The 19,778-nt window shown below is 55.1% G+C and overlaps 1 protein-coding gene across 1 annotated transcript; it reads left to right on the top strand.

Annotated features, from left to right (window-relative positions):
• The first annotated feature begins 926 nt into the window (after positions 1–926).
• LOC128845212 (E3 ubiquitin-protein ligase TRIM39-like) lies at positions 927–19,177 on the top strand. Its single transcript, XM_054043604.1, has 5 exons — positions 927–996; positions 1,435–1,467; positions 12,098–12,118; positions 12,399–12,425; positions 18,579–19,177. The coding sequence occupies exons 1-5, from the start codon at positions 927–929 to the stop codon at positions 19,175–19,177; spliced, it is 750 nt and encodes a 249-aa protein (XP_053899579.1).
• Positions 19,178–19,778: the final 601 nt, after the last annotated feature.

The following is a 19,778-nucleotide window of genomic DNA, read 5'->3' as shown; positions in this document are numbered from 1 at the left end:
CCTTCACTGAACTGTACTTTCATAGGGAAGCTGGGGTTTTCAAAGCTGCCTTAAGGGTCTAAATACTCAGGTTTGTTTAAAATCCCCAAGGCAGCTGTGAAAGTCCCACCCGGAGGGTTTCTTGCCTGAAGGGCTGTGAAGTGTATGGAGAAATGTCCCAGTGTTGGAAGGACTGGGAAGGGGAATGTCTGGTACAATGATTTCCCAGTGGGGATGGAAGCAGGTAATTCAGAGAGGCAGAGAGGAGCTGTGCAGTGTACTTGTGAACGCTGGAACTGGGTGCTGCACCTTTAGAACTGTCACCTACACACACTGTCAGCACCAGGTGTGAACTGGGTCAGCCCATGGCTCTATGTGGCTTGAGTCCACAGGACTGCCAACCCCAAATGTTCAAAAATCATGAGTCAGGCTCACTAAAGCCAATCTCTGGATTTTTGAAATCATGAGATTGTGTAAGAATAACAGATTTGGGGTTCGTTTTATTTGCCTTCTGCTTTTTGAGCATTTAGGGTGCACTGGGGTCACATTTTGAAGCTTTCTCCACAGCCACAAGGGCTAGAAAAGTACTTTTTCTTTAAGAAGGAAGCCTGAAATCCTCACATCTCCACCTGACTCCAGGATCTGGGGCTTTAAGGAAAACGATCATTACCATGAGACTCATGTCCAAATCATGAGAGTTGGCAAAACTGAGCCCATGTTTAGGTGGCTCATTTTGAGTCGTGTATAAAATTTGTCTGTGCCCAGAGAGAGCTAGGTTGGGCTCGTTTCCAAACACTAAACAATCAGAACAGTGAACTGTCACTGTCTTGTTCCCTGGGCCTTGCAGAGAGTGCACTGGTGAGCTGTGTGGCTAGGCTGCTGTAATAACACAAACGCACTCAGGACTTGCACGGCTGGTCTGAGATGCTGCTCACACCGGGCACAAGATGGTCTCGCTCAGGCTGTGCTCAGCAGTGACTGGCAGACATGATGCTACCTCCATTTCCAGCAGTGCTGGTACCCCAGGGCTGACACACCAAAGGGACGAGCTCCCAGCGGGACAGAGCTGATCTTAGAGATGATGCCTGGAGGGGCCCATCCACACCCTCCTCCCTGGCTCCTGCTGACCTGAGCATCCAGCTCCACCCCATTCTTAGCTGGGGCACCCCCATCTACCCAGGCCCCAGCGGGAGCTGTTCCCATGTGTCACTGTCCCACAAGATTAGAAGTTGGCCTGGGATGGGAGTGCAGGGATCTCCTACAGCAGAGCTGCCTTAAACAATAGGAATTTTACCATTAACATGTGTTCTCCCCCTTTTCTCCCCCGAGACGCTGCGATCTGAACTAGAGAGCGAGAAAGGTCAGTGACTGGGCCAGTTACATTAACTGACATTAGGGTTGTTCCCATAAACACAACAGTGTGAAATCTCATCTTTCCCCCTTTTCTCCCCGCAGAGACTCTGCGATCTGAACTGGAAAGTGAGCAAGGTCAGTGTGTGGGGCCAATGGGGTGGGATAATGTTTATATGAGAATGTTTCCCCAAAATGTGGTGGATCCATCAACTAGAGATTGCCAGGCGGGGGGACATTTGGAATGAAGCCAGAGGGAGACTGGGACTCAGTGCAAAGATCGTCACAGGACAGGGATTCCCTCCCTCACCCTGGGGACATGGCTGTGCCTGGAGGGCCAGTGGGAAGAAATGGCTCCGGCTTCGGCTACGGGAGCTGCGTGGGCTGCAGCAGGGACACTGCAGAGTAATGGGGGGTGGTGATGGGTGGGAAATGAGCAGAGCCCCCCCCATTTCAGCTGGCATTGTGGTGGGAAGGGATTTGCACAGAAATGATTCTGATGGGGAGGGAGGGGAGAGGGAGAGTAAATGTGTGTGCTGGAGAAAGTGCAAAACACCTGTGGGGTGGAACAATGACAAAGAAGGTGCTAGTGTTTGAACGGGTGAGGGGGAATGTCTCCGTAACAGCACCAGAGCCCCAGCAGTGAGCTCAGGGCTGCTCGCGCTGACCCAGACGGGCTCTGAATGGGGAGGGGCCATTTGTCCTAAGAAACCCCATGGAAATTACAGACCTAGAACCCTGAGCCCAGACCTGAGTAGTCCTAGCCCGGCCGGGCCAGGGTCATTGCTGGGGATTGTTAAACACTGTCTCACAGGATCCCTCACATGGGATCCCCCCTTTACAGCCATGTAAAGAGGGAAGCGGCAGGCTTTCACCCTCGGTGACCAGTGCGGGTGTGTGTGTGTGCGTGTGTGTACATGTGTGTGGTATCCAGGACCAGGAGGCATTTGGTACTTGGGGAAAGGAGGGAAAATGTATCTCCCTTTCTCTCCCCTCCCTGTTTTAGCATGACCAGAGATCACACTGTATTTGGATGGAAGAAGGAGGGGCCTGAATTCACTGTTCCTCACCCCAGCAATCTTTGATGACAAGTAGCTGCCCCACTGTCCCCGCCTCCCTCCCCACCAATATCTGCCCTTGCCCCACTGCCCCCCTCACCAGTACCTGTCCTTATCCAGCTGTGAGGGAGAAGCTCACGAGTTGGGTGTTTCTGCTGAAATGATCAGCGGAGAGGTAACTGCAAATGGTGACCATTTAATGGTCAACCAGGCTTTAGTGTCAGCATCCCAGCCCCACTGTGCTGAGTGTGAGCAGCCAACAGCGCTGCCTGCAGACTCAGGCAGATCTCCCTGGGCTGGTGCACTGGTCACAGCCAGGTCACTTGCTCAATGTCCCCTCCACACCCAGAAAGGCTGGACACATTTAATACATTTAATACATGAGATTTTTCACTTCCACTTCAACCCCGTTATGTCATTCAAAGGCCCAGAGCAGAGTAACAGGGCACCAGGAGTCTGGATCCAGCTGGGGGCAGATTCCTCCACTGCAGGCTGTGCAGAAAACAGCTGCAGGCTGCCCTTTGAGGGCCCCCTCACAAGCCCTATTGTAGGGGTGTGTGGGAGATGGGACTGGGAACACGACGGGTGTGTCAGGGCCAGACCACAGTGCAAGGAAAATGGCGCCCTGGATGAACTTGTATTTTAGTGCCCCTGACCCCCATGGGCACGGTGCTCCCCCCATACTCCTTGGTCCCTGTGGGTGCCCCCCATTGCTCCTGGCCCCATGGGCTCCCCGGGCTCCTCATCCCCCCTTCATCCCAACCCCTGCACTGTGCCCCCTTCACCCCAATCTCTGCCCTCATGTCCCTAATCCCCTCGCTCCCTACCTCCTGTGTCCCTAACCCCTGCCCCCATCCTGTGTCCCTAACCCCTGCACTGTGCCCCCTTTGCCTCTACCTCCTGTGTCCACGTGGGGAAACTGACCTGAATGCATGGAGCACCTGGCATTGCTGCTCGCTCCCCCCACTCGAACACTGCTTCTCTGTGCACCCCTAGGGGCTCTGAGGAGGGAGCGAGAAGTGACATCAGGGCTTCCTGCATCCAGGTCACAGCTCTTCCCCCCCCACTCCCCACCCCCCCACATACACACCTTCCTCTGCCAGGAGGAAGCACGGAGAAATCTGCCCCCTCCCCCCCCCCAGACATCGCCCCTGAGTTTTCAGTGCTCCCATGGCAATCAGGAGCAGTTTCTGACACTACGTAAACTAGGCCGGAAAAACTCACTCTTACCCTGTTTCCCCGAAAATAAGACAGTGTCTTATATTAATTTTTGCTCCCAAAGATGCGCTAGGTCTTATTTTCAGGGGATGTCTTATTTTTCAGAAATGAAAAATGCCTTATTATCGGTGGATGCCTTATTATCGGGGAGGTCTTATTATCGGGGGGATGCCTTATATTACAACGAGAGGCAAAACTGTAAGTAGGCCTTATTTTCGGAGGATGTCTTATTTTCGGGGAAACAGGGTAGTACGGAATGTGTGTATTGACATGGAGCCTTATACAGATGTAACAAGAGCAGTTCAAATTCCCACCTTACTTTTTCCTGGTGTAACCTTCTCATACAGACGAGCCCGGTGTTACAACGGGGGCTGATTTGGCATCCAGAGCACCCAGGATCAGGAGGATATGAGGGGGAGGGGGCCCTTAAAGCTGCCTGAGCCCCATGTGCCCCTGGGCTGCAGGTTCTGAGCACAGAATCTCACCCTGAGAGTTTAGATCATGGAGCACAACAATTATGTGGCAAATCTTTAATGAAAGGGTAGCACACTTCGCTGATTTGAGGCCTCGCTTCACTCAGCCAAAAGGGAAAGGAGACAGCCACTTACTCAGCATTTGTGTGTCCCCTAGGGTTATCATATTTCAACACTGAAAAAAGAGGACACTCCACAGGGGCCCTGGCCCTGCCCCAACCCCGCCCCTTCCCTGCCCCCATTCCAACCCCTTCCCCAAAGTCCCTGCCCCAACTCTGCCCCGTCCTCTGAGCTAGGGTTACCATATTTCAGCAAGCAAAAAAGAGGACGGGAGGAGCCACGCCCCTGTCCTGCCCTAGCCCCGTCCCCCTCAGAACTCCCAACCCTCCCCCCCACTCCTTGTCCCCTGACTGCCTCCTCCTGGGACCCCTGCCCCTAACTGCCCCCCCAAGACTTCACCCCCTACCTAAGCTTCCCTGCCTCTTGTCCCCTGACTGCCCCCTCCTGAGACCCTCCCCCATCCTAACTGGCCACCTAGGACCCTACCCACTACCTGTGCCCTGACTGCTCCAACCCTTATCCACACCCCCACCCCCAGACACACCCCTGGGACTCCCATGCCCCATCCAACCACTCCTCACCCCCTGACAGCCCCCCCCCAGAACTCCCGACCCATCTAAACCCCTCTGCTCCCTGTCCCCTGACTGCTCCGATCCCTCTCCCCATCCCTGCCCCCTGACAGCCCCCCCCAGAACTCCCAAACCCCCCCCCCGCTCCTTGTCCCCTGACTGCCCCCTCCTGGGACCCCTGCTCCTAACTGCCCTCCAGAACCCCACCCCCTATTTATGTACAGGCGTGACTACCTGCCCTTTCCTGGTTACTATACGCGGCCAGTCCGCATCCACATCCAGTAGTTAAAAAAAAAAATAAACTAATAATTTAAATTGGAATTTCATCCATTAATAAGTATTTATTATATAGTTAAAACCATTCTATTGAAGGACAGATATTAAATAACACTAAATATGTTAATGTTCAAAACAATATTAAAAATTTGAAAATTTAGAGCATGGAAACCAAAATAGCTAAAATTTAGTTTTGGCAAGATACACGGAATGGAAACTCCGGGATCTTTACCTGTCACTGAATATAGCCATCATACCAATAGTGGAATATAAAACAAGTCTACATATACTCTCCTTAAAATTTTTACTTCTGTCCATTCCCAATAATTGTAACAAATCATTATTACCTTCACTCCACTTGCCACGCGCCCCAAGCACAAAACCAAAGAAGTGGATATTTTTACCTCCCGTTAAGTTTTTAATTTCTTCCTCTAACTCAAGATAATAAGCCACCTTCTCACTGTGGGCTTGTTCCAAACTTCCGGCATTATCCTCCCATCGCACTGTAACATCAACCACCACTGCTGTATCTCCTTTTATAAATATAATATCCGGCTTTCTTAACTCACCCTTACTATTTATCAAATGGGGCTCTATCATTGCCTTCCACCCTAATTTACCAACCTTATCTACAACTGCAGCCACTACTCTATTATGCCTTTTTATCCTAGCATTCTTAGTCTTATAACATTGTCCTGAGATATGGGGAACAGTCTCCCGCACTTTACCGCACCATCTACAAAGAGCATTCACACCTCCTCTTCCTCTTGCTAATGTCTCCCTAGTAGGATAAATATTTGCCCTAAGCTGCAATGCTGCGATATACGCTGACGATTTAACTTTACTAGAGTTTCTAAAAATCGAATTACTAATTAAATCATTTTTAAAATATTTTATCCCTATTCCCTGACATCTCAGTTCCGACCATCTTAAAAATTCCTCTTCCCTCCATTTCTTGGGATGAGATGTTACTGCACTAAATGACAATATTTTATCCACAAGATTTTCTCCTGCATATAGATAAGATAGGTCCATCCAATCATCTCTCGAGACAATATGTCTCCTCCATTTACGAATTAACATATTTGGGATTTGCACACTAAACTTAGTGAGAGCTAAACCACCATCCCTACCTCTAGAATAAAATATCCCATCTGTGATACACTGAGGTAAATGTAAAATCTCTTTAACTATTTTTCTAACTAACACATCAAGATCGTCTAAAAGATTAAAAGGGGGTTCTATTAAAAGAAGATTATAAAATAGCTTCGGTAAGATGTATGTCTGTAAAATTAATATTTTTTGGGCCGGTTTTAATGGGGCCTTAATTAAATTCTCACTCCAATCTTTCAATTTTTCTTTAAGTACCGGTCCCCCTACACCTATCCAGGGATCTATTCTAGCCCCTAAATATTTTTCAAAATCCCCTGGTTGAACATAATCAATCTTCTCTGACCCTATCTGCCAATTATCCTTAGGATTAACTACATAGGTTTTATGTTTAGTTAAAATATGAAAGCCTTTCGTTTTCTTCACATTAACAGAGAGATTAGTATTTTTACAAAACTCCTCTAAGATACCCAAATTTTTGATCATTCCTTTATATGAGCTACTTAAAATTGCCACATCATCGGCAAAAGCCAATGACGTGACACTATTACCCTTAACATAAAAACCACTTCCTTCTACTTCTAATCTAGTTAAAAGGGGATCCATAGCAATATTAAACAAAATTGGGGACAACGGGTCACCCTGCTTGACCCCCCTCCTAATTAAAATAGACTCAGTAGCTTCATCACCCACCCATACCCTAGTTGTGCAATTATCATAAAGGTCCCTAATAATATCTATAAAATGTTCATCTATACCAAATCTTCTCAACCCGGCTATTATATGTCCGTGTCCCACAGAATCAAATGCTTTAGCCAGATCTACGAACACTATTGCAATTTCATTCCCATTTCGTTTAGCCCCTTTAATCAAATTATCTAATATAGCAATATTTTCCTCACACCCAGGGGCGGATATAAATCCTTTTTGTCTACAACATATCTTAACTGTTTCCACCAGTCTTTTTGCTAATATTTTGGTATAGATTCTAATCCAAACTGACCCAATTGTCAATGGTCTCCAAGATGTTAACTTCTTCATTTCCTCCTCATCTTGTGTCTTTGGTATTAAAATCGTTCTATTTTTCTTAAATTCATCTGGTACCTGTCTATTTAGAAACCATATATTAAAAATTTTTGTAAGTATTAAGGAGTCTAAATTAAAAATATCCCACAAATTGCTCACTTTTACTTTATCTGGGCCAGGAGCACTATCTTTTCTTATTTCTGTTAAAGCTATTCTAATCTCATCCACAGAGATCGGACTCATTAATATATCATTATCCGCATACTCTGTGGATGATGGCCACCCTATCATATTACCATGTCCAATTGTTCCCAAAATATTTACATAGTATTCCTCAATTTCTTTCATAGGGATAGCACACTTAGCCTTATCTGGCTCTCCCATTATAATGCGAGTCAATCTTCTTCTATCCTTATCAAATAATTGTTGATAGAATTTATACTTAGCTTTCTTTGTAGCATATCTCCTAATTGCATTAAATTGCTTCCTTCTCCCCTCCTTTCTAATCTTCCCTTTTCCTTTATTCCTCAACTCTATTTGACTTTCATTTCTAGGGTCCTGTCCCTCTACTAATGAATAACATAATTTTTCCAACACTGCCCATCCGAGAGCTTTTGTTAAATCCTCCTTTAATAATCCTTCAATTTCCCCTAAACTATTTATTATTTCTCTTCCCTCCCTACTTTGTTTTCCCCGTTTACATATTTTCTCCACTAAATCCACTTCTGGATGTCCTTTTAGTGGGAAAATCCTCTCTCTTGGGGGCGGAATTTCTAATATATTTACTCTAATGTCCTCTACCTCAGTCACTTCCTCCCTATCTCCTGTTACCACTAACTTCTTCTTTGCTAATTCTCGTCTTTTATCTGATATTTGTTTATTCGTTTTGGTCCTCATCTCGCTCTCAATACATTTATTTATATTCCTTTTCCCAATATATTTCCTTTCCAACTGTATAAGCTGCGCAACCTCATCTTTAGTCCATATACGAGATCTAGTCGATCCCTCTTTGATCTTACTTTTAGCAGCCATATCTTCTTTTCTTTGCTCATTCCTCACAGTAGGGTGTCTATGTCTACAGTGTTGGCTCAATCCAGATCTAGTATGAAAACCAAGCCCACAGACCGAGCACGTATGGCTCTTCATTGGGGTATCCGCCTTCTTGGGTATGCACCTGGGGTAGTGGCAAGCTATATTATGATATTGAGAAGATTTTCCACATTTACTACATACAACTCGTATGGCTTTACTTTTATGAACCACATTAATGTGTTTGGCCCATTTACCAAATGTTGGTAATATCTGGGGACATATTGGACAATTAAAACTATCAACGGGATACTCTAAATAAAAAACCCCATCCTTCCACGAACTACTTTCTAATATATTTATATTACTACCAGTACTGTTAAAATCCTTATTACGATCCCTATTAAAATCTGTACTTGATTCCCTAACATATGGATCATCAAATGTACTTAAATACTTAAAATCTGGATTAAAACTGTCCATAGTTAAATCATTAAAAGTGTCCCTTGTAAAAACCATCGGTAAGATAGATAAAATCTCCTCACCATGATCATCACAAACATTCTCCTCTACCTCCTCTCCATACTCCACTGGGAGGACTTGATTCTCACTCTCATGCTCATGAGACTTCATTATAGTCCACACCATTTTATCCATTGGTCCAGCGACCCTGATCACACCCCTAATATATTTAACACTGTCAGCCGGGGCATCAAAGCCAACAGCGGGGGCGTTATTAACCCGGTCCAGCGCCAATCCGGTATAAAAATATAAATTACTTTTTTCCATAGCTAAAAGATTTACCCTTCTCAGGGGGAAACTAACCCTTTCCAGGGGGAAACTAACCCGTACCTGGGGGAAACTTACCCTTTCCAGGGGGAAACTAACCCGTGCCTGGGGGAGACTACCCTTACCAGGGGGGCATCCATGTGGCACCATATGAGGCTGCCCAACCCCGTCCCACACCCCACTGAATGTGGGATGTGGGTTCGTCCTCCGCAATCCGCCTGGCTATCCAAGCCAGTTACCGACTCTCACCACGAGGAGGTAGCGGTTGGACTTGCAATCCAGAGGCTTTCCTCAAAGAGGGGTCCCAAACAGCATAATGTCGAGCTCTAACGAGCGTGTGAGAAAAGGCTCAGATCTTGGTAGGGGTTGCCCCTATTGACCGGGCTCACGCCCACCCCCACCTCACCGATAACCCATTCTCTCACTACCCTCAGGCAATGTTTCCGTCCAAGCCCGACAGCTGAGAGGGTCCAGAGACGCATGGAGAGCCATTAAGAGAGCCATTAAGCCTCCCTGTTCCTTATCCCCTAACTGCCCCTTCCTAAGACCCTCCCCCCACCCTAACTGCCCCCCAGGACCCTACCCCCTACCCGTACCCTGACTGCCCAAAACCTTATCCACACACCTCCCAGAAAGCCCCCCCCAAACGCCCGCCCCCCCCGTCTCTTGACTGCCCCCTCCAGAACCTCCCTGCCCCTTCTCTGACCCCCTGGCTCCCTTGTCGTTGGCCTTTGGTTCGCCTAAGGTCTCTCTGGGAGCTTGCTGAGTCTGAGCCGTTCTCCCGGCACGCTGGGCAGCAGCGGGGGAGGAGCTCCAGACTGCCGGAGGCGAATGCAGGGAGGGAGGGAGGGAGGGAGTGAGCTCTGCTGCAGTGGGAGGAGGGACTCTCTCTCGCTGTCGGAGCCCCATGTAAGTGGCACCATCCGGCTGCCCTGTTAGCCGCATGTGCTCTGCATGGGGAAGGGGAGGGAAGTCCGGACATTAACAAATTCCCCCCGGACACTATTTTTAGTTCAAAAATCCGGACATGTCCGGGGGAATCCGGACGAATGGTAACCCTACTCTGAGCACCCCGCATTCCCCCTCCTCCCTCCCGCTCTGATCTTGGTTGGGGGTTGCTAAGTGCTTCCCTGCACACCCCCCGCCCCTGCAGGCCCTGCCCCTGCGCCCCCCTGGCCCTGCCTGCCCTGCTCCTCCTCGCCCTGCAGCCTCTGCACCCCACCGCCTGCCCTGCCCCTGCACTCCCTGCCCCTGCCTGCCCTGGTCCTCCTCGCCCTGCAGCCCCTGCACCCTCTCCGCCCCTGCAGCCTCTGTGACCTCTGCTCCCCACTCGCCCTGCAGTCTCTGCACCCCCCATGCCCTCCAGCCTCTGTGACCCCTGCGCCCCCCTTGCCCTGCAGCCTCTGCGCCGCCCGCCTCTATGCCCCTGCCTGCCCTGCTCCCTCGCTCACCCAGCAGCCTGTACCTGGCGGGGGCTTCGGACGCTCAGCGGAAACCGGGGCGGCGCGGGTCCCTGTAGCCCCGGCACACGCCGCACTCCCTGGCACACGCCGCACTCCCCACCCCGCGCCACAGCCTCCTTCCTGCCGCCGCCGAGCACGTTCCCTGGCCTGTCTGTCCCCGCTGGAAACAGCTCCCGCGGTGCCGGGTTCTGAGCTACGTGGGGCGATGGGGCAGCAGGAAGGGTCCCCCAGTGGCCGGGAGTACCCGCCCACGAGGGAAGCCCAAGCCGCTGGCTAGGCCCAGCCTCCCCGTGGTCCTGCAGGCTCGGCTGGGGTGCGCGGTCCGCCCGGCCTGCGGGGGCAGCAGCGGCCCCTCCGCTGCCTTCTGCATCTGTGCCCCACCGCCCGAGCTCGCTACAATGTAGCCGGGGCGGCTGGGCTGCCCTGCGGACCCGGCGGATCGTGCTGGGGCCGGGCAGACCCTGGCTTATGCCTCCCTATTTTCCCGGACATGTTCAGCTTTTTGGGAATTCCCCCTGGACGGCGATTTGAGGACCAAAAACCCGGACATGTCCAGGGAAATCTGGATGTATGGTAACCCTAGTGTCCCCAGTGTAACGCTAGCAGTGGGAATAGCTCGGTAGAGCGCCCCTGTGTTTTTTCTACTTCCTACCAGTAGAAAATTGACTCCTATGAATTTGCAACAATTGAAGTTAAATCTTCTGCCTTGTAACACTCCTCTCTTGTTGTTCACTTCCAGCGGCACATGGTGCAGAGAACTAGGGTTACCATACGTCCGGATTTTCCCGGACATGTCCGGCTTTTTGGGCCTCAAATCTCCGTCCGGGAAGAAATCCCAAAAAGCCAGACATGTCTGGGAAAATAGGGAGGGAGGGACCGGCGGTGGTCGGCCGGGGGCCGGAGCTGCTGGGGCCGGCAGTGCTCGGCCGGAGCCGCCAGGGCCGGCGGTGTGGGGCTGGGGCCGGCGGTGCGGGGCCGGAGCCGGTGGTGTGCTCGGACGGGGGCCGGGCCCAGAGCCGGCGGTGCGGGGCCCAGAGCCCGCTGTGTTTGGCCGGGGGTTGGGCTGGGGCCGGCGGTGCGGAGCCGGGGGCCGGGGTGCTTGGCCGGGGCTGGAGCCGGCAGTGCAGGGCCCGGAGCTGGCTGGGGCTGGCCAGGGGCTGGCCGGGAGCTGGGCTGGGGCCGGCCGGGGGTGCGGGGCCAGGCGCTGCTCGGCCGCGGTCTGGTCCAGGGGCCGGCGGTGCGGGGCCTGAGCCAAGCCGGGCAGCAGACACCGGGGCCAGAGCCGTGCCCCCCCCCCCCCCCCCCGCCCCAGCTTGCCTGCTGCTTCAGGCTTCCCACGAATCAAATGTTCGTGGGAAGCAGGGGAGGTGGAGGGGCAGGGGGCGAAGCGTCCAAGGGAGGGGGCAGAGTTGGGGCGGGGGCGGGGCAGGGGCGGGGCAGGGGCGGAGTTGGGGTGGGGCCCATGGAGTGTCCTCTTTTTGGACACTTAAAATATGGTAACCCTAAGAGAACAGTAAGCTCCCTTTGTTCATTGCATTGGGAGGGGAGGGGGAATCTGACTTTACAACATGGTTCATACACCCCCAGGGCAGATGTTCCTTAAGAGTCAGTTTGGTTTGTGTGGTGTGGGATCTTACTGAATAGCCTCCTTTTTCTTTTAACATGTGTTTACGTGTTTCTCTTTGCTTTACTTTTAGCGACACTGCAGGGTGAACTCAGTAAGTTTTCTTTTATTCCTAATATAAACCTTGCTGCAAAATTGTCTCCTGTTCGGAGTGTCTGTGTGCAGGGGAGGTCTCATCTCTCTGTCTGTGTTTGGTTGCAGAGTGGAGAAGAGCCCTACTAAACGCAGGTAAATAAATGCGCATTTCCCTAATTGACAGTTACCGTATAGATAATATATTTTTCTCTTATCATAAACGTTGTTAGAGATTGTTTTCTATTCAGCAAGTCTGTGTTCAGGGGAGTTCTCATTTCTCTCTATTGGCTTGATTTCAGGTTGGGAGAAAGCCCGACAATATGCAGGTAACTGTGCTGTGAAATGTGATCTGTCCTGGGAGCCCCCTGCTCCTTTTCTTTGGAGAAGTGCTGAATAACGAGAGACTATTTCCCCTGGGCTTCACCTTCCCAGGGTGGTACCTGAGTCGTGCCTCACAGACATTATCTCATCTAACCTTAATAGGCCTTAAACTGCTCAGATCTCCCCTTCCAACAGCAGGGGTTGCATGTCATAAGGTCTGAAAGCTGTAATTCCCATCTGTAATAACAGGAAGGGCTAAGAGCTGTTCGGTGTCTCCATGGCTCTGGGGTGAGGCAGGCCCTGGCCCCACTGCAGGGGCAGGTGTTTTTAGAACCAGATTGTGATGCTCACGGACAAGTAAATCTGCCTCCGCGGCAGCGTTTCTGCCTCTCAGCGGTGGCTGCACTCTGCTCGTCATTTGCACCCAGCCTTCTGCCTGGCCCTGTGTGCCCTGGTGCAGGCGGGGAGAAGGGGCAGCTCCAGCAGGGGTCAGTGAGCCCAGGGGACCTGCACACACCTTGCGGCACCAGTAGTCCGGGGGTCAATGAGCGCTGTGGTATCCTACCGCACAGAGCGGGCAGGGAGGGGGCGCCCAGGCCCGTTACATGGGAACTGTTAGGGGGTCCTGTCCACAGAGCTCAGTAACAGTGGGGAGGCTGAGGGCCATGGTCACTGCGGGAGCAGGGGACCAGCTGGCTCAGGGGGGCAGTGAGGGGAGCTGGGGCCGTTCACTCCCCAGTCACTGATCCCAGCCCAGGCTCACAGGAGGTCACATCATCACTCACATTAACGGCAGCTTCCCCGGCCATCTCCGCAGGGAGGCCCAGGCCTGACCAGGCCGCAGGGACGGTTCCTCCCCAGGGAGAGGTTCCAGCAGGGGTCAGGGCTGAGCCAAGTCGGCAGGACGGTGGGGGGCTCACACGGTCGCTGTGACGTCCTCGTACCCTCGATACGCAGAGCTCCAGCAGCCGGGTGTAACCCCCATTCGTACCCCCAGCTCTGAACTCACTGATGCTGCCCCACGGCCCCCGTTCCTCTCGGGTGGGAGGGGGTGAGTACCAGTCCCAGCCGCTGGTCCCAGGGGCACATCTGGGTATTTGCCAGGTGCGCAGTGCTCTCCGGGCGGAGACACTTTCACACTCACCCAGGAATCGGTGCTGGAGGCCCCACTGCCCAGGAGGCCGAGGGCTCTCATTCCTCTGCCCTGGGGTGAAGGGAGGGGCCCTGGGGCTGCTGCTCCCTGTCCCAGGAATGGGGAGAAGGGAACGTGGACACAGACAATGTCCCCGCATGCGCTGGGAGGGGCAGACCTGGCTCCATCCTGGGCTTCAGAGCCCAAGCTCCAGCCTGAGCCTGAACATCTACACGGCTATTTTCAGTGCCAGAGAGGGATCCCGCAAGCCCCGTCTCCCCGGCTCTGGGACTCGCTGCCGCGGGCTGTGTAAACAAACCCAAAGTGACTCCAGAGTCTGGGTGTGAAAGTTCCCAGTGTCTGACCCAGGGCCGGTTAATCAGAGCAAGAGCGTGGCTGATGCAGTTGTTAGATGGAGACACCTGGACCTCTGAGACGTGCTCTGAGACGTTCTCTGTGACCATTATCCACGCTGGGAGACGCCCAGGTGCAGCTGCAGAGGGTCTGTGCCGCTCGCAGAGTCCACGGGACAAATCGCTCTGGGCAGAGAGTTCAGGCTGGAGCCGAGTCTCCATTTGCAGCCTGATTTGTGGTTAGAGTGACCAGATAAGTAGTATAAAATATCGGGACAGGGGCGGAGCAAAAAAAAAGGGGGGGGGAGCAAAAAAATGAGTTTTAAAGGGGCCTGGGGCATTAGCAGGCCCCGGCCCCGCACGCTGCCCTCCCAGCGGAGCCTCCCGCCCCCCGGCCCGCCACGGGCATATGCGGGGCGCGGTGGGTCCGGGCGGGAGCAGCGCGGAGCTGCCCCCTGGTGTCCACCCCTCCTCAAGCCCCACTTTGCCCCCCGGCACCCACCCCTTCCCTTGCTCCCTGTGCCCACCCCTCCTCTAGCCCCACTCCGACCCTCTGGCTCCTGCCCCTTCCCAACCCCTTTCCTAACACCTCCCTCTACCCATCTGCTCTGCCTCTCTCCCGCTGGGAAGGAGCCGCAGCCGCGAGCGGGAGGGAGAGGCGCGGGGCTCCCTGGCAGCAGCAGGGATTCGGCCCACGCCCCCGTGCCGCCCACCTGGCCCCTGCCCGCTCCGTGCTCCGTGCTGCCCGTGGGCTGCAGGGCTGGAGCAGCCTCCAGGCTGCGCTCCCGGCCCCGGGTGCAGCAGCCCGGGCAGAAGCCCTCTGGCATGGCGGGGGGGTTCACAGCTGAGCGCCCTGTCTCCCTCCCTTGCCAGCCCCCCTTTGCCCACCCGGTGCCCGGGTGCTGAAGCTGACTCACCAGCTCCAGGATCCAGGCACTGCCGCCACCCCCTCCCTCCCAGGGTTACGCTGCCATGCCGCAAGCCTGGGAGGGAGGAGGAATGCTGCGTGGTTGGGGAAGAGGCGGGGCCAGGGTGGGGATTTGGGGAGGGAGCCAATGGGGCAAGGAGGGGGCGGAGCCGGGGGGGGGGGCACGAGCGCCAGAGCGGAGTGCAACATTTCTTTTTTGTCCAGTCCGGGACAAAGAAGCAAATATCGGGACAGTCCCGATAAAATCGGAACGTCTGGTCACCCTAGGTGAGATCAGGGGCTGCAGGGTGGGGGGGGGGGGAATTTTCCTACCAAGGGCAAATTTAATGGCAGTTCTGGAGTGTTTCATAGCTGATGTCCTGAGCCCGGCCTGCCTGTCACTGTGCGTTGCTGGGGATGTTGACAGTCATCACTGCAAGTCCCTGGGATTTTTGGCTCCTAAGTTGCTCAGACAGGTTTGCAGTGGAGCTGTGGGAAATTTGGGTGCAAATACAATTTTTCTGCAAAAAAACTATTTTGGGTCGACAGAAACTATTTCCGAATCCATGTTGAGTTTCCTGAATGGTTTCAATGAGCAGAAGGTGCCGCCGCTTCCCTTCTAGCCTTTAGCCCAGTGGCTGCACCCTCAGCTGGGAGCCCCTGGTCCAATCCCCCCCGTGTGTTGTGGGGCAGGAATAGGAAGGTGGGTCTCCCCTCCCCCCTCCAGGTGAGGGCTGGAACCGCTGGGCTCCAGGTGTCTGATGTGGGGTCCCTCAATCTCTCCTGCTGAAGCCCCCCCCCCCCCCCCTCCAGTGTCTAAACATGGCCATGGGCCAGAGCGTGGAAGTGAGAAGGACTCTGCAGGCCAGTGGGTCGGGCCCCACCTGGGAGCCCAGAGCCCAGCTCTCCTGCCCCAGTGACCCTGTAATGACTGACCCATAACCCCAGGGAGGGGAGGGGTGACAGTGTCTCAGGTATGTCGGTGCCCCAGTGCAAACCCCTAGTGCAGACGCGCTGCGTGGGTGTGAACTGGGACTGGCCCCCGGGGCAACTTCTCCCAGAGGGTGGGGGCAGGAAGTGGGGAAATGCCCCATCCCTCCCCACTGCCCCGGCCCCATTAGTAATGGCCCCTGTTCCCTCCATTACCCAGTTACACCTCCAAGCATCCCCCCTGCCCATCCCCCCACTGTCCTGCCCCACCCAGGAGCCCAGCCCAGATCCACTTCCCCTGGCCTGGGGGAGGGACTGGGCTGGACGAGGGGAGGGGCCGGCTGTGGGGTTTGCCTGGCTGGAAGGTGGGGCCGGCTGCCATGGAGAGTCCCAGCTCCACCCCTGGGGCAGGGCTGCCCGGCCAGTGTGTGTGGGGACAGCACCGACCTGCTCTTAGCAACAAACCAACCACACACGGCCCCAAAGCAACAGGGATGCAGGCCGGCCCACTTTCCCCCTCTCTGCCCCCTGGCACCTGCCAATCTCCTCATCGCCCTCTGGCCCCAGCTCCTGCCCCTCCCTTCCCCTTCCCTCAGCCTCTGTGCCCACCTGGCCCCTGCTTCTGGCTCCACTTTGTCCCACCCCTTCCCTTCCCCTCTGTCTGCTCCCATGGGCCCCTCTCCACACACTTCGTCACATGCCCCCTGCCCTCCACCTACCTCTGCCCCCTGGAACCCACCCCCCTTCTCACCCTGCCCTCCTGGGCTGGCACCTGTCCCCCTTCCAAACACTCTGCACCTGGTGCCCACCCATCACTTCACTCCCCTGCTCCCTGGCCGCTGCTTTCCCCTGTCCCCCTCTGCTCACGAATCCCAGCTCCCCCCACACCCCATCTGCCCCTAGTGCCCACCCCATCTTCCACCCACCTCCTCCTGCACTTCTCACTCCCCTCCGTGCTTCTGGCACATGCCCCTCTTCGCATCCTCTCTGCCCCCCGGCACCTGCCCCTTCCCCTGCCCCTTCCTTTGCCCCCCTGTGTCCACCCATCCTCAAGCCCCACTCTGCCCCCCGGCTCCCGCCCTTTCCCTCGCCCCCCTGTGCCCATCCCTCCTCTAGCCCCACTTTGCCCCCCAGCACCCGCCCCTTCCCTTGCCCCCTGTGCCCACCCCTCCTCTAGCCCCACTCCGACCCTCTGGCTCCTGCCCCTTCCCAACCCCTTTCCTAACACCTCCCTCTACCCATCTGCTCTGCCTCTCTCCTTGCCCTTCTCTGTTCCCTGGTGCCAACCCCTCCCCCTAGCCCTCCTTGTGTCTGCCCCTCTGCTCACCCCCCTCAATCCCCCTGTCACCTGCCCTTTCCCCCTGCACCCTCCTGGTGCCTGCCCCTTCCCTCACTGCCACTGCCCCCAGCACCTGCTGCTCCCCTCCCCCACTTCCACCCTGGTCCCCCCCGCCACCATCCTCTGCCCCCATCACCCATGACTTCCCCCATTCCCTGCCTTCCTGGTGCCTACCCTGCCCTCACATCATCCTGCTCCTAGCACCCACTGCTCCCCTCCCCCTTCCCTCCCTTTGCCTGCCCCGTCCTTTTCCCTTCTGCCCCCAGCACCTGCCCCTCCCCCTGCCCCTCTGGCACCCACCTCTTCTCTTGCCCACCCCTCTACACCCAATACCTCTTCTTGCCCCTTGTTGGCCACAGTGCCAACCCCACTCCACGCCGCACCACTGTCCCCCGGCACCTGCCCCATGGCTGCCTGTCCATCTGCTCGCCCCCTCTGCCCCCTGGATTTCATCCCTCCCCTCGTGCCCCTCTAGCCCCATGTCACACACCCCTTCCCTTGCCCTCCCACCCACTGATGACCACCCTTCCCTCACCCTTCATTTGCCCCAGTGCCCGACCCATCCCAGGCCACACCCCTGCCTCCCAGTGCCCACCTCTCCCCCACTCTGTCCTGCCAGTGCCTGCCCCGGCCCCATTCTCCCCTCACCCTCTGGCACAAGCCCCTTCGTTTCCCCCACCCTTGGTGCCTGTCCCTTCCTTTATACCCCCCTCCGCCACCTTCCCCTTATTTCTCCTCCCATCCGACCTGTCGCCCCCTCTGCCTTCCTGATACCTGCACCCCTCACCCCCCTCCAGTGCCCTGGTGCCAGCCCCTCCCTTCACTCCTCCTCTGCCCCCCTGAGGCCCATCTCTACCATTGCCCCCTCTGCCTCCTGGTGACTGCCCTCACCCCCCTGTCCTCCTGGCACCCACCCCTCATGCCCCTCTCCCCCTTGATGACTGCCCCTTCTCTCGCTCCCCTGCTGCCCCCTGGGGTCTGCCCCACCCCTTGCCCCGTATGGCCCTCTGGCACCCGTCCTGCCCCTCACCCCTCTCCCTCCCCTTGTCACCTGAGCCTTCTCCTGCCCCTCCTTTTCCCTGGTGCCAGCCCCTCCTAGTACCCCCCTGCCTTCCCAGTGCCTGCCCCATTGGAGCTCCCCCCATTCCCTCACACCCCTACAGTGCCCCTGGTGTCCCCCCTTCCCTGTGCCCCTGGGGTCTGCCCCGTCTTCTGCCCTGGCACCCACCCCTCCCCCCACCCCCTGCAACCTGCTTTTCCCTTCCCCCATCCCGTCCTCCTGGTGCCCCTCTTCCCTTGTCCCCCCCCTTGCCCTTGTGCCTGCCCCTCCCCCTGCCTCCCTTTGCCCTTTCCTCTCTAACATCAGCTTGTCCCCTTCCCCCTCCCCACTGCCCCCCCTCCCCCCGCACAGCGATAAACAGAGAAGCAGGTTAATTTCCCTTTGATCCCAGTGACCGGCCCCTGCCCCTGGCTCTGACTCTGTGACTCTCTCCACAGTGGACGTGACTCTGGATCCCAACATGGCGAATCCCCACCTTGTCCTGTCTGAGGATCGGAAACGTGTGAGATACGGAGACAAACGCCAGGATCTGCCCAACAACCCTGAGAGATTTGATTGTAGTGCCTGTGTCCTGGGCACTGAGGGGTTCACGGGCGGGCGGCGTTACTGGGAGGTGGAGGTGGGAGACAAGCCTGGCTGGGACCTGGGGGTTTGTAGGGAATCTGGGAGCAGGAAGGGTCAGGTCACATACACACCTGGGAATGGATACTGGACCGTGCGGCTGTGGAATGGGAAATACGAGGCCTGCACCTACCACAGGACCCCCCTCCCTGTGAGCGTCAGGCCCTGGTGGGTGGGGATTTTCCTGGACTATGAGGCGGGCGAGGTCTCATTTTACAATGTGATTGACAGGTCCCATCTCTTCACTTTCACCGACACCTTCTCCGGGACACTCCACCCTTGTTTCCACCCTGGTGTCAATGCTCTGGGTAAAAACGCGGCTCCCCTGATAATCTGCCCAGTCCCAGCTCAGGCTGGTCCCCCGCGGCACAGACTGGCCCCTCCCAGCGCTGCGGCTCTTCCTGCCCCCCTGTAATGGGGGCCGGTTACTGCAGGCAACTGGACTTTTTGCGCTGACCAGATACTGCCAGTTTCCCTTTTCAACTGGAGGTTCCAGTCAAAAACCAGACACCCGGCAACCCTTGCCCAGGCTGGGTGAATGGGACCTATGATGTTGCAGTCTATATGATTTTATAAATATATGCTAATGAGTGAATATAATGTAACTGGAATATGCTTCATGCAAAAGGTCTCTTGTAAGGTATCATTACAAAACTTATAATCTGAGTGTGATCATCCTATTGTATAAATGTACCACTCTTGTATCTGAAACTAGAAATATGAAATATAACTCTGAGGGCCTATTGTAGTTATGCAAAGTGTGGGCCATTAATGGTGGTTTGGAATCTTGATGGCTCCCATCAACCAGGACAATTGACTGTGGATGGCTTTCTTTGCAGGCAGCCTTCCTGTGAGTCAGGCTGGGAGGAATGAAGGTTTAGGGTCTCACAGTGACATGTGATCATGTCACCTGAACTGGAATCCATCTTTAACCTGGTGCTTTTCCAGTGAGGAGGGGTGGGAAGCCAGGGCGACAAAGGATTCCGAGAGGAGAGCCATCATGAGGAATCCCCTAG

Source organism: Malaclemys terrapin, chromosome 11 (assembly GCF_027887155.1).
Source record: "Malaclemys terrapin pileata isolate rMalTer1 chromosome 11, rMalTer1.hap1, whole genome shotgun sequence".
NCBI classification, from domain to species: Eukaryota; Metazoa; Chordata; order Testudines; family Emydidae; genus Malaclemys; species Malaclemys terrapin.
This window is presented reverse-complemented; position numbering and strand designations above follow the sequence as displayed.

What these genes read in the sequence shown, in the direction of transcription:
- LOC128845212 (XM_054043604.1), top strand. Translation starts at nt 927, where the DNA reads ATGGTCTCGCTCAGGCTGTGCTCAGCAGTGACTGGCAGACATGATGCT. An exon ending in TGAACTGGAAAGTGAGCAAG is followed by an intron (nt 1,468 to 12,097) that starts GTCAGTGTGTGG and finishes CTTTACTTTTAG; the next exon opens with CGACACTGCAGGGTGAACTC. An exon ending in GAAAGCCCGACAATATGCAG is followed by an intron (nt 12,426 to 18,578) that starts GTAACTGTGCTG and finishes CTCTCTCCACAG; the next exon opens with TGGACGTGACTCTGGATCCC.